General features: G+C 53.1%; 1 protein-coding gene across 6 annotated transcripts in view; it reads left to right on the top strand.

The window, feature by feature from the left end:
- The window catches only part of LOC144136480 (uncharacterized), a 600,742-nt gene that overhangs the window by 457,724 nt on the left and 131,169 nt on the right, over positions 1 to 11,849 (top strand). Inside the window, exon 1 of one of the 6 annotated variants that reach the window (XM_077668843.1) lies at positions 4,239 to 4,569. The exons of 4 other annotated variants lie outside the window; for them this stretch is intronic. In XM_077668843.1, the coding sequence (XP_077524969.1) occupies positions 4,542 to 4,569 (28 nt within the window). In that variant the 5' untranslated portion in view covers positions 4,239 to 4,541. Of the gene's footprint in view, positions 1 to 4,238; positions 4,570 to 6,227; positions 6,431 to 11,849 lie in introns of those variants that run through there. One more of the 6 variants, XM_077668839.1, reaches the window with a different exon arrangement.

Raw genomic sequence — 11,849 nt, 5'->3', positions numbered from 1 at the left:
CTCGGGTCCCTCGTTTTCCTTTCCTCCTCCTCCTCCTCCTCATCCTTTCGCGGCCTCGTTTCCTTCGGCGCTCGTCCACTCGCCGGTCCTTCCTTTCACCACACCTCGGGTCGGGCAGCAGCGCACGTATACGTGTTTACGGCCGCCGGCGAAATGTGTCAGCCAAACGTGGCCGCTTACGCCGATCCCCGATCGGGGCAAAAACAACCGGATTACGCTGGCCCGCGCCGCTCTGTGTGTGTGCCGAGCATGGTCGGCCGTTGCCCCTGGTGCGCTTACTGCGGCCCGGTGCATGCGCATGCACGTGCGCTCCGATGTGTCCGGTCGCGCCCTCTTCTTGATGGCGCTGCTTTCACGAGTTCATCAGATCGCAGCCGCATGCTGCCGACACGAGGCTTGGCGGCTTTTATTATGTTTTATTTTATCGTCCGCTGGTTGGTTACACGCTATTTCTCATTCCTTCTGGGCGAACTGTAAACAGCGTGCTGAGTCGCGGAATGAATTTCGTGGTATCAACAAGAAACGGAGACCAGAGTGTGCACACCGTACCCCAAAAGAAAGCATTTTTTTTTTTTAGGATGAGCTGAATGAAGGTAAACCTTTCTACCGGCCTTTGGCTCACACCTTTTGTGCTGTTCTCGCTGTGTTCGGTGGATGTCTTTGGTTCGGCCTCGAGCTGTAGCTTTTCTTTGAACTTGGGTTTGTTCCTGTAGTAGTGTTTTCCTTGCCGCTCGAAAGTCGTAGATCGACAGGCCGCTTCTTTGTTTTGTGAGCTGTAAAACTTGGTCAGAAGGATTGGGACAAGGTGCTCCCATTTTACATCCGGGCACTGTTGCCTTCCGAAGAAAATTGGCCATTCGTGCCGACAAACTCGCCGCCTCCTCTCATCCCCGCTTCGTGGGTCGGTCGAAGTGAGGTATTATTCGAGTACTCAGGGACGCGCATTTTTCGGTTTAACCTACGACTGTTTTCGCCTGTATCCTAGCGACGCTTTCAGCGTCTCGCCTTTCCACCTGGTTTGAACTCGACTGCTTTGTCACTCGACTTCGTGTTTTTTTTTTTTATTCTGGCACCCACCGTCACCGAACAATGGCGACAGTGCGTCGCCTTCGTGTTTGCAGCATGGCGCAGTCCTGTATTAAGAAAAAAATATGCTCTCTATCTTTGTGCGTGCGTGCCTTTTCGCCGCGCGGACAGACATGAACACCTCGGTGATCTCGTTACATACCTCCTGGGTGCGTAGGTATATCTGCTCGCGCGGACACGATACACCCGTCGCTTCCTCACTTTCGGCCGCTGCGGTCGAAGCAGACGGAGGCCTGCCCCGCGTGGCGAGCGGGTCCCTCCTTTTGTTCGCGTTGCAACAGTGGCGCCCGTCTCGAATTGAATCCTTGTGGAGCGCCCTATTCAGTTCGACGACGCAGCCGCCTCGGCGCTTTTTGTTGACGGTCGGCCGGCCACGATGCGTGCCCGCTGCGAGCCCAGTTCGAAGCGCGCTGCCTCGTCGGCACGTGTCGTTCGTGCGTTCGTTCGGAGAGGCCTGTTGCTACTTGACCATTTCGATTCCTCATTGTGCTCGCTTCTTCTCCCCCGCCCCCCACCCCCCTTTTCACCAACGCGAAGAGCTCTCTTTACACGCCGCTGACATGTGCTGCTATCCCTGCTGTACGCGCTGGCAAAGAGGGAACCGTTTTCGTGGGTTCTGGTTTGGTCCAACAGTCGAGGCTCTCCATTGCGCGCTTCGTTTCGTCGGGAGAATGCGAGAGACTTGCAAAAATGTTCCTCATGGCGATGGCAGTCTCCCGAACGAACGTTAAGTTTAGCATAAGCTTCCAACTTCGCACACGTCAGGCACGCTTAGCTGCAATGCAGTTTTCCGCTCCAAAGCCACTGAAGCTGCTTGTGAGGATTAATGATGAGTCGCTGTCTGCGCCGAGTGCGCTGAAGCGTAGCATGGCACAGTGCAGTTACAAATTTCGCTGTGCTGCCGCGCGTAGTAAGTGAAACGCAACATGTTTGACCGGAATTTCTCTCACCATTTTTTTTTTCGGGCGATCGTGACGTTTGATACAGTGTTACGCTGTTGTTCCTCGCTCTTTTATCGCTTTTTGGCGTCAAACGCCCATCTGTCTGTGTAGTATATGCGAAGTGCATAAATAAGCACGTTCGTGTTTATGCTGCCCCCCCCCCCCCCCCCTTCCAGCATTTAGCTTAAGTTAAGCACAACGCAGCGAGCCATGGAAAGAAAAATGATAGGTGTAACGTTAAGAGACCGGAAGCGGGCAGAGTGGGTGAGGGAACAAACACGGGTTAATGACATCCTAGTCGAAATCAAGAGAAAGAAATGGGCTTGGGCAGGGCATGTAATGCGAAGGCAAGATAACCGCTGGTCCTTAAGGGTAACGGAGTGGATTCCAAGAGAAAGTAAGCGTAGCAGGGGGCGGCAGAAGGTTAGGTGGGCGGATGAGATTAAGAATTTTGCAGGCAAAGGGTGGATGCAGCTGGTAAAGAACAGGGTTAATTGGAGAGGCATGGGAGAGGCCTTTGCCCTGCAGTGGGTGTAGTAATGCTGATTATGATGATGATGTTTATGCTGCACTCGTACCGCGTTCCCTCCCGAGAACGGTGAAAAGTGGTGTATTTGGAAACGCGCAGTTGGTCGTGTCGCCGAAGAAGTGACTGGACCTCTTTTGTTTTCAGTGTCTGGAATCCGTCATTTCCCGCGAAAGCGCTAGATTTCCGCCTTGCTCAACACCGGTGAGCGATTAATCGCTGCAGCCGTGGGCGGGGTGCGGAATCCCTTGCACCCTGCTGTGCAACAATCGCCACTGCACTGGGGGCACTATTCGAAGCTTTTGGGGGCACCCCTGGGATACGGCATCCTTTCTACGCAGTTTTCATTTGCATTTGCCGCGCCTCACTTTACAAGTTCGATGCATACCCAGATGTTCTCGGCTTCGTGACTAGAGCGTGATCCGAGACGTTAGACTCGCAAGAACAGCGTCGGCTTTATCGTGGTGACAATGCGGCGGTTAGCGAGGGACTCGTTCAGCGCCTCAGTTTGAGTAAGTGCAGTTGCGAGTTCCCCACCGCGGCTCGCACACGCCCCACTGCATGCGATGTTTGTTTCAGCGACTTCGGTTCCGAGTGCGCTTGCTGCACTCCCGGCTGGAGCGAAGAGAGCGCACTCATTCTGGGGCCCTCGGCAAGCAAGCAGCGGCAGCCCGGGGGGAGAAGCCGGGCACGCTGCTTTCCCTGCCGACTTCTATATTGGGACCGGCCTGGGAGAGAGCGTGCCAGCCGCCCTTTGTCCCCCCGCCCCGAGCCCGGAGCCAAATTTGTGGAACAAAGGCGCCGCCGACCAACAAAGACGTACCACGTATGCAGACGCGGGAAGCACGGCCGAATCGACGGGCCACGCCGCCTCCCGCCCGTGCTGGGTTTTGGGGTTCCTTGCTCGGTCGTTATTTCGCCTCCCGGCCGCTGCCGGGTTGTTGGGAGCAGAGGGCAATATATGAGTTCCGGGCAGTCCCGTTTGTTCTCCGCGACTTCGCTTGGCTCCTGTCCTTGCGGCACGATTTTCCCTCCTCCCGAGGATCACTAGCGTGCTCAGCGTGCTCCAACGAACATGGCCTCAATCTAATTCGCGGCAGGTTTTGCAGTATGCTCAGTCCCTTTTGAAAGCTTGCCTTCGGGACAATGCCTGGAAACTTTATTGCTCTTGTAGAAGTTCTTCGCACGAGGGGTTAACGCTGTTGCTTACAAAGAGAGAGCAAGTCGTAAAATGTGCCGTGCCTTCGTCAACCGCTTCTCTCCCTAATAGTGATCAACATCGCGACAGCTGTGCGTCCGGAGCGAAGCCGAACCGCAGCTCCTCCTTCCGCACACACGCGGCCTTCTCTCCTGTGGCGCGCATACTTGCCCCGCGAGCCGGAGCGACGCGCCTCTCTCCGCCGCGGCGGCGTCGTTGTGGTGGCGGACGGCAGCATCTTCCGACAAGGTCGCTCCCCATCCTCCGTCTCGGCCCCCCCTCGGGAGAGGAGGCGACGTATGGAAAGAGCGCGCCCTTCCCCCACGCGGTGCGCTATTTTGCGCGGCGCGATTTGCGTGGTGGGCGCGCGGCGCGTGCGCACTATGCGCTCGCGGCGGCCTCCTCCTCGCCCTCCGGTGCGCGTGCGGGGTGCGCAGCGCGAGCCGCCGCATGCGGCGGGAGACGCGAGAGGAGGCTCGTGAGCGCAGCCAGCGGGAGAGACTCGCCAGAGGGCGGCCGGGCACCAGCAGCGAGTGTCGGCGAGCAGCGCAGCGCCCGAACCCCCTCCCCGATGGGCCACGCGGCCGGCGGCGCGCCTCGCGGGCTGCGTCGTGCCGTCGCCGACCGGCGTGAGTGTGTGCTGTGAGCAGTGTCCCGTGGCGCCGACGAAGAAGAGGGCACGGCGGCGGGCGCCGACGCCGGCCTGGACCCGCGGCCCGTGGACCTGCGCGCCTTGCGGCGCCAACGCGTCCCGGGCCCCCCGGTGGAACGCCGGGCCGCCGCACCACCCATGCTGCGGCTCCAGCTCTTCCGGCCAGGTACCCCTCATTTGGAGGAGCCGTTGATTACCGTCGCGTCCACATGGCCCAAGGGCCCTTCTCACAGGCGCACTCCAGCCTTGAACGCGCGCTTATGTAGTTGTTATGAGTGATGGGCGCTGTCGAAACTGTCAGTGTCCTAAGAGGGAGAAAGGTTTCCCTAATGACTAGCATTTAGCACACTACTCTGCAGCGTGGGGCCGCTCTTCGGGGGAAAAAGCGATGACAGCCGCTTGAATCTATCATTGTGTCGAGGGACACGAATCATCTGCCACTATTCTTTCTTGTGTTAGTGCCCCTGTTGCGAAGTTTTCGGTTGGCAGATGTGTAATTTAGACGGCGGTGCTTATGCGAAATGCCACATAAGGTTTGAAAAAAAAAATATGCGTCATGTTTAATTTCATGAATTGTAATAATTAATTTTATTTTCCGAAAAGAAGAGTCATTTTCTTTTTGTTAATGAATTTTGCGCGACGCATACGAATCCTTCATTTTTCTCATCTTCCTGCAGCTTATTTTCATTTGCGGAACAACACTGCAACAGCGGAATAACATTGCGGACGAGTGAAAAAAAAGAAAGGCCTCTGTTCCAAATGTTGAAATACATTGTAGACCCCGTTTCCGCATCAGCATTGTAACGTATGCTCTGCTTACAGGTGTCCGGCTTGTCCTTTCGCAACCGCGAGCATAGTCCGAGCTGCCACACGTCGCACGGTATTACTTCGCGATCGTAGAAAAATTGTTACGCGACCTGTGGGCGTGAACGTTTCTGTTTGAACGTGAGCCAGTCTATTAATCGCCATGTATGCATACATCTGCCACTTGAAAGATGCCTGAGCCTCGCTGTGAGTGAACACACATGCTGTAGGAAGGTTGGGCGACATCTGCATGTCTAATGACTTACCTGTATGACCGTCTTCGGTGAATACGTAACAGCGAAGCTGGGTGCGAAATGGGAGATTAAGCCGCTAAACCAGTGGTAGCTCGCAAATTAACCGGAGGCGACAATGTATGCCTGACGTCAACGCTTCATCGTCTTTATTTACCTCTTTTCTTTTTCGTGTGCTGTTGTTACTCCTGAATTTGCATCAAAAATACTGTACGTCCCTGTGTCTCTTTCGGTTCCCCTGCTGTACTGCGTATATTTCCATCTCGCAAAGTTGTGCCCTACAGGGCGCCAGACCATTACTTGACAGTGTTCCGCGCTTAAATCCTTGACATGGAGATTGCACCGTTTTGCTGGTAAATCTCTTGAGATTTCGTCTAAAGGAATGGAAGTTTAGTGACTGGAAATTTTTGCGTAAGGCCAGCAGTTTTAAGCTTTTTCTTTCTTTTTGTAAGATATTTTGCCTTTTTTTTCCCCTTTTCCTTCAGCAGTTCCTTTTTGGCGTGAGCAAACTGGCACCACGCTCGCAGTTTGCGATGCTCAGGACCGTCCGTCGAACTGTCTTCGAGAGTGTGTGGCCACGCTAGCCGGTTCGGTCCGTGCACGCGGTCTCGTGTCCGCCTCCCGCATGTGCGCCGCGTCTCGCCCGCGCGTCCTTCCCCGTGCGCGGTGCGCGAGCGTCTGGGCCTGGCGTCGTCGGCGTGCGCGGCCAGCGTCGCCTCGCGGCGCCGGGGTCGTCGCTCGGGGCCCGGCGTGCGGCCCGCGCAGTGCAAGCGGTGCCGCCACGGGACTCGGTCGATGGAGGCGCGCGCTGGCCACCGCCGCGAGCTGCCCCCCTGCCCGCCGGAGGAGGAGGACGGCCCCGCAGCCGCCTCGCCATGCACCAGGTGCGCGCCGCGACGTGCTGCCGGGGGGACCCGGTGCCGCTCGACCTCAGCCTGCTGGTGGCCCAGCTCAGCCCCCCCGAATCGCCAGGTAGAGAGAGCCGAACGCCAGCTGCTGTCGACTCCCCGTTTTGCCCGCTCTCGCGTTGGCCGCGCTCCCCTCGGTGACTGACAGCGCCGGCGGGGTTCAGGTAGCACGGATGCGCCACTTATCGCGAACGCGCGTCTTAGCTCCCTGTTCGTTTACCTTGCGTTGTTTTCATTTCACGCATTCCGCGCGTGCTGAGTGAAACACACCGACGGAAACGTAACGAAGGCTGCCTCTGCCAGCAGTCCCTAGTCTGTTTGAATTGTCGCCGGCCGTTCGATTACGAGGCAGGGCAGTATGGTTATTAGCCATACAGTTCCATAAAGAGGGAGTTCCGCTTCACAGCATCGCTGTAGTACACATCTTCAGCATTTCATTTGCAGTCGACTATGTAGAGTTCTATCGAAGCTTATAGCACGTCTAAAAAGTGCAGTGACCCAACAAATACGAATACACACAGTGCTTCCTCTAGGAAAGTGTATATGTAAGTAGTTATGTACCGATGCGACCACAGTTAGTCGCGCGTGTCGTAGTGCATGACGTGTTTGAGGCTTCGGGACTCTTTCTGTGTGTTGGAAACAAACTTTAGCAGCGATTCTATCGAGGCATGATACGGCTGCTGGTGTTCCTTGTTTATTTCGCTTTTTTCCACTAGCATCACGTTAAAGAACATTACGGGAGCCACGCGACTTATCGTTCCTTGTCGGTTCCGGGCATTCTGATAGGACTAGCATCGACCAACCAAGTTGCACTAGCTTCCAAGTGCTACTTGCACGAAAATGCGAAAGCGCCGGGCTACGCAGTTGCATCTACTGGCGGAAGGATGTTTAGCAAGTGCTGGTTGAAATTGTCGGGGGGGGGGGGGGGGGGGGGGGGGGGTCATTCTGTTAAGTTGCTGCAGCGGGCTTAGATAGGTCCGTGTCTAGCGTGACTGGAGCTGTGCTGCAGGAAGCAGGTTTAGTTGACTGGTGTTTGCTCTCTTCCGGTTTGCGATGCCAGTTTATACGCAGGGCTTGCTGCTGTGCGCTAAGGTGGTTACAATGTATCGCACTTTGTGCTGTAAGGCAGAAATTTCTAGCCGTAGGTTCACTTTTCATAAGCAAGATGTCGGATACTAGATGTCTAACATTGCTGCAACGCGTGCGGCTGGCTCGACCATACACACAATTTAACATCGCGCTCAATACGAGCTGCAGCGCACAAGGTTTGGTGGGAGCTCTATTGTTGAAGCTGTGCTAGCCAGCCGGCGTAGGAAACTCGTGCATTCAGCATTCTGTAGAGCGAAGACTGTACAGTAAATTTTTCTGCAAGTTGGATGCTTTGTGTGGAGGCGCATTGATATGCTACAAAGCGCAAACCCCAGTTCGTTGAGTTCATACGCTTTGCATGTTATATTGAGCGCGATAGTACATCTGTAGACCACTCTCAAGACAGCCGTTTTTCCCATGGTGGCATATGCATGTCGCCTTAACGCTGGCAAAGATATGTTCACAACTCAGCGGAGTAATTCTCCAAAGAAGTTTTTTTTTTCTTGCCATTTCAAGCTTCTTCGTGCTTTTCAAGCAGCCGTTCGGTTCGCTTGCGCTTCTGGCGAGTTTGAGTGTTTCGCTCTCTCGAAGTTTGCTTGCCTGATACCTGCCAGTGTTGTCAGCAAAGCTCCACAGAAGCCGCAGCTCTTAGCCTGTCATGACGATCGGCTTGCTCTGTTGTAGTTGTTTTCTGGAGATGGATGGAGTTTGTAGCATTGCGCGGTCATGTGATGGGAAAATTGTGACTGTGTTGAACGCTACCAAAGATTCCCTGCTCTCGGTCAGTTCATGTGGCAAACACTATTAAGTGTGTTTAGTCACCGTCTGTCTTGGCGGTTTTCCAACGGTCCTCATAAAAAAAAAAAGAGAAAAATATCTGTTCATTTGTACTGCACCAATCTTGATACTTCTTGAGTGGCCTGAGTGCTCGCCGGCAATTGTTTCGGTCTCCGACGGCCCCTTAATTGTGATTGCTCCCTGTTCTGGGAATCGGTTCCTATATCGCAGCTTGGCAGGCGTGGGCAGGCGGTGTTTCCACTGTTACTTTCTTGATGACAGCGCGTATCTTCACGTTAGTATTGATTAATTTGAAAGCGTTCAGAAGTATTGCTAGAGTGCCAACGGTGCGTGTAGTGTTCTTTCCTTTTCGCCCAGGAACGAATTGTGTTCTCCTGATTGGTTTTTCTGCCTTCGTGTATGTGCATGCAATTTACTTCCATTCCGATGATCACCACCTGTCGTTGGCTGTGGCGTATCGTGCGCTAATGTAAAGACGAATTGCGCTGTAAAGATTTCTCTATAGGCGGAGTCTTTGCACCGGGTGTTTCAGCGTGTTACATATATCCTCGAGATATAGCTTTCACAAAACTAAGAGCAGTCGTTGTCTATGTATGTTCGGTCATAAAATAACGTTATTTCTTCTGGATCTTTACTACTTTGCTCTTTTTAAACTCCGTGTATTCGTCGCGAGAGACAAACCTTTCGAAACTGAGCAGACCTCCAGTCGTGGAAGAACAGAAAACGCCCCTGGAAGCTAACAGCCGCGGCGCTATTCTGTGCCGGCAGTGCCCGCGTACGCAGGGTCCTCGACTCGGCTCTTCGCTTTCGCACCGCAAAATCCGGCAATTGACAGCGTCGTTGCGCGTTGCTCCACGCGTCCATCTCCTCTTCCGACCCCGTTTCTTCCACTCGCTTATTATTTTTTTTGCTTTCCCTTCTATCCGGTTCCTTGTATTCTTTGTTTCCCACCTCTTCTTCTTTTTTTCTTTATTCCTCTCACCATTCCGGGAAAGTCGAATCATCGCAAGATTGCCACGATTATGGAAATGCGCGAATATGGGCGCGGGCAGACAGGCGTGTCGCGTATACGCACTCGCGCAAGAAGGGAGGGGGGGTGCAGATGGCGGCTGCTCTGGGCAGAGGCGCACGAGCTTCGCATTTCCAAGTGATATTCCCCGCGTGCTTTGTATGGATATGCGCGCCCCGGCCATAACGCAGATGCGTTCGCCCTTGAAAGCCGTCAAAGGAATACGTCAAGCCGATCGCTTTCGCCGTCCAACCGCCGCCGCGGTTGTGGCCGCGGGAGGAGGATGCGTTCTCATTCCCGCTTTGCTGCTGTCTTCTCTCTTTTTATTATGTTTTCCTCCGCTCCTCCTCTGTCCTAGACGCTCACATCTTCGCGACGTGTTTGTGCGCGGCTCGGCCGTTTTCGACGCCCCTCAATCGCCGGACCGTTGGCTCGTGCTTGCGCGTGCTCTCGCGATGTGCTCTCCTTCGCGTGCTTACTTGAGGCCCCGACCACGTCTTTATTCCGCGAGGGTCCCGTCGGTGCTGTTGACGTTGCTGAGGCTTCTATATGTGCCGAGCCAGCCGCATGGGTGGTTTTTATCGCTCTTGAGGTGTCGTGTTTGTTTTCGGGGCTGTCGTCAGGCGTCTTTGTCCAGCTCTGTTGACGCACTCGTGAACAGTTGGCTCAATTTTTTTTTCCTATTCAGAACGAGATCTTTTCGTCGCCTTTCGTTGTTTCCTTTCTTCTTCTTTTCTCCAGAAAGTATGTTGCCTTACTTACTTCTCCGACGACTCGTTCTCATACTTCCGAAGTGACTGCCATTAGCTGCAGTAGAAAGTTAACCGGAAGCGGTTTAGCAGTTCATTTTATTGTCACCTAGTTTCTCCTTTTGCGACGCTGCAGTGGAAGAACGAGTGGTATATGAGCTCTAATCATCAGTACCGAATGCTCCGCTCTATAATCTTTGTGCGCAATTCCGTCGTTTTGAAAAATAAGCGCCACCCTGAGTGAGCCCGTGCCGCAAAATTTGTTGCACTGCTTGGTAACTACTCACGCTTTGGTTGAGCCGTTGCAGGAAAGTACGCGTACCTCGTCATTTACGGAACTATTTTCTGTACGTGTCCCGCGGAGTACGGTCTAAACTTCAGTATCCAGATAATTTCAGCTGCTTCTCATTTGCTACGGATTACCTTGTATTTGAGGGCACCGTTAAATTGCATTCAGCTGCTTTAGCTTCTCTCCTCCGTGTAGCGAGTGGCCTTACTTACTCTTATGTTTCGGATTGTGAGCCATCTACATTACAAGCACTGATATCTCAAAGTGGCTTTGAAAATTATTCCTTCCAGGAACGGTAGTATCCTGCCGTAAACATTGGAACGTTCTACGTCATATGCTTGATGTAGATGGTTGTATATGCGCATCCGTCACTTTTTCTTCGTTTGTGTGCACGTGCGAGCAAACAATGCGTATACTCAATGATGGAGCTCCGTCCATCAGCATCTAGAGGGAATACTTACTCACCATGAATTATATTTTAAATGAAGTTGTGCTGTTGGTGTTAGTTATAATACACGTGTCCGTAACCCTTTTCTTCGTTCTTTTGCGTGTTTGGATTTCTGGAGTACACCTTTCGTATTGGATTTTGCCTCTGAACTTATAGCGATCTCATTGCTGCCTCTATAGCTATAGGTAATATACAGTTCGCCCATTTAGTTTCGCCCGCGCCGTTTTCTCGGCCGGATAGTTTTGAGTGCGGCTGTCCCACTGGTACTTTAAGCGCTGCACATTTTAATTGTTTTTCCTCCGTATTGTTTGCGCTTTTGCATTGCGTTAGAACGAAAGCCTGAAGGCGCGCTCCACGCGTGTTGTGGTCGTCCTTGGTGGAAATGGCACGTATCCTCAACACGGGCGAGGGTTTGATTGGACACGTCACAGGCATCTTTTGTCTCCTTTCTTCTGGCCTAAGCGTTTCCTTGCGTCTCACGGCTTTCGCGGCCAATGCGGTCTGTAACGTGCTATATATGGCGCACGAAACAGGCCCCGTCGGAAAGGTTTTTTTTTCCAACTTATTACGCTTACAGAAACTGTCTGCGAAGTGGAAAGTGAAGTTTCTGTTGTTCAGTTGCATTAAACAGGACCAAGGTGCGGAAAATTACATGAAGCAGGTAGTTAGCAAACGGGCTACCATCACTGAAGAGATGTGCACCTTTAGTTTTTGAACGACAGGACGCTGGAGATGTCCCGGTTCCATGCCGTCCGTGCATTATCTTCACATATCAAACTGTTTTGCTATCTTACATGTACCTACACTTCAGAAGTTTTGGGTAGTCATTTTTACTCCCCACGAAACGTGAGTGTACCTTCCTATGTCAGTTTAATGTCGCAGATAGCAGCCCCACTATGTTTTTAGGCGGGTTGAGGGGAGCTGGAGCGGTCTGCGGCTTTATGGCTGCCTTCACAGAATGGGTTCTACGAGTAAACAGAACTTTAGCGCATTATACTCCTTGAAAAAAAAACTGGATTTTTGGTGAAATAAAATTAATTCAGGAAGAAAAAATGTGCGTGAGTGAGGGTTTCTCTTTCTTGAGGGCAGTGAACCAAGAGC

This window comes from Amblyomma americanum, chromosome 6, assembly GCF_052857255.1.
Source record: "Amblyomma americanum isolate KBUSLIRL-KWMA chromosome 6, ASM5285725v1, whole genome shotgun sequence".
NCBI lineage: Eukaryota > Metazoa > Arthropoda > Arachnida > Ixodida > Ixodidae > Amblyomma > Amblyomma americanum.
The sequence above is the reverse complement of the archived record's forward strand: the minus strand, read 5'-3'. Positions and strand labels throughout refer to the sequence as shown.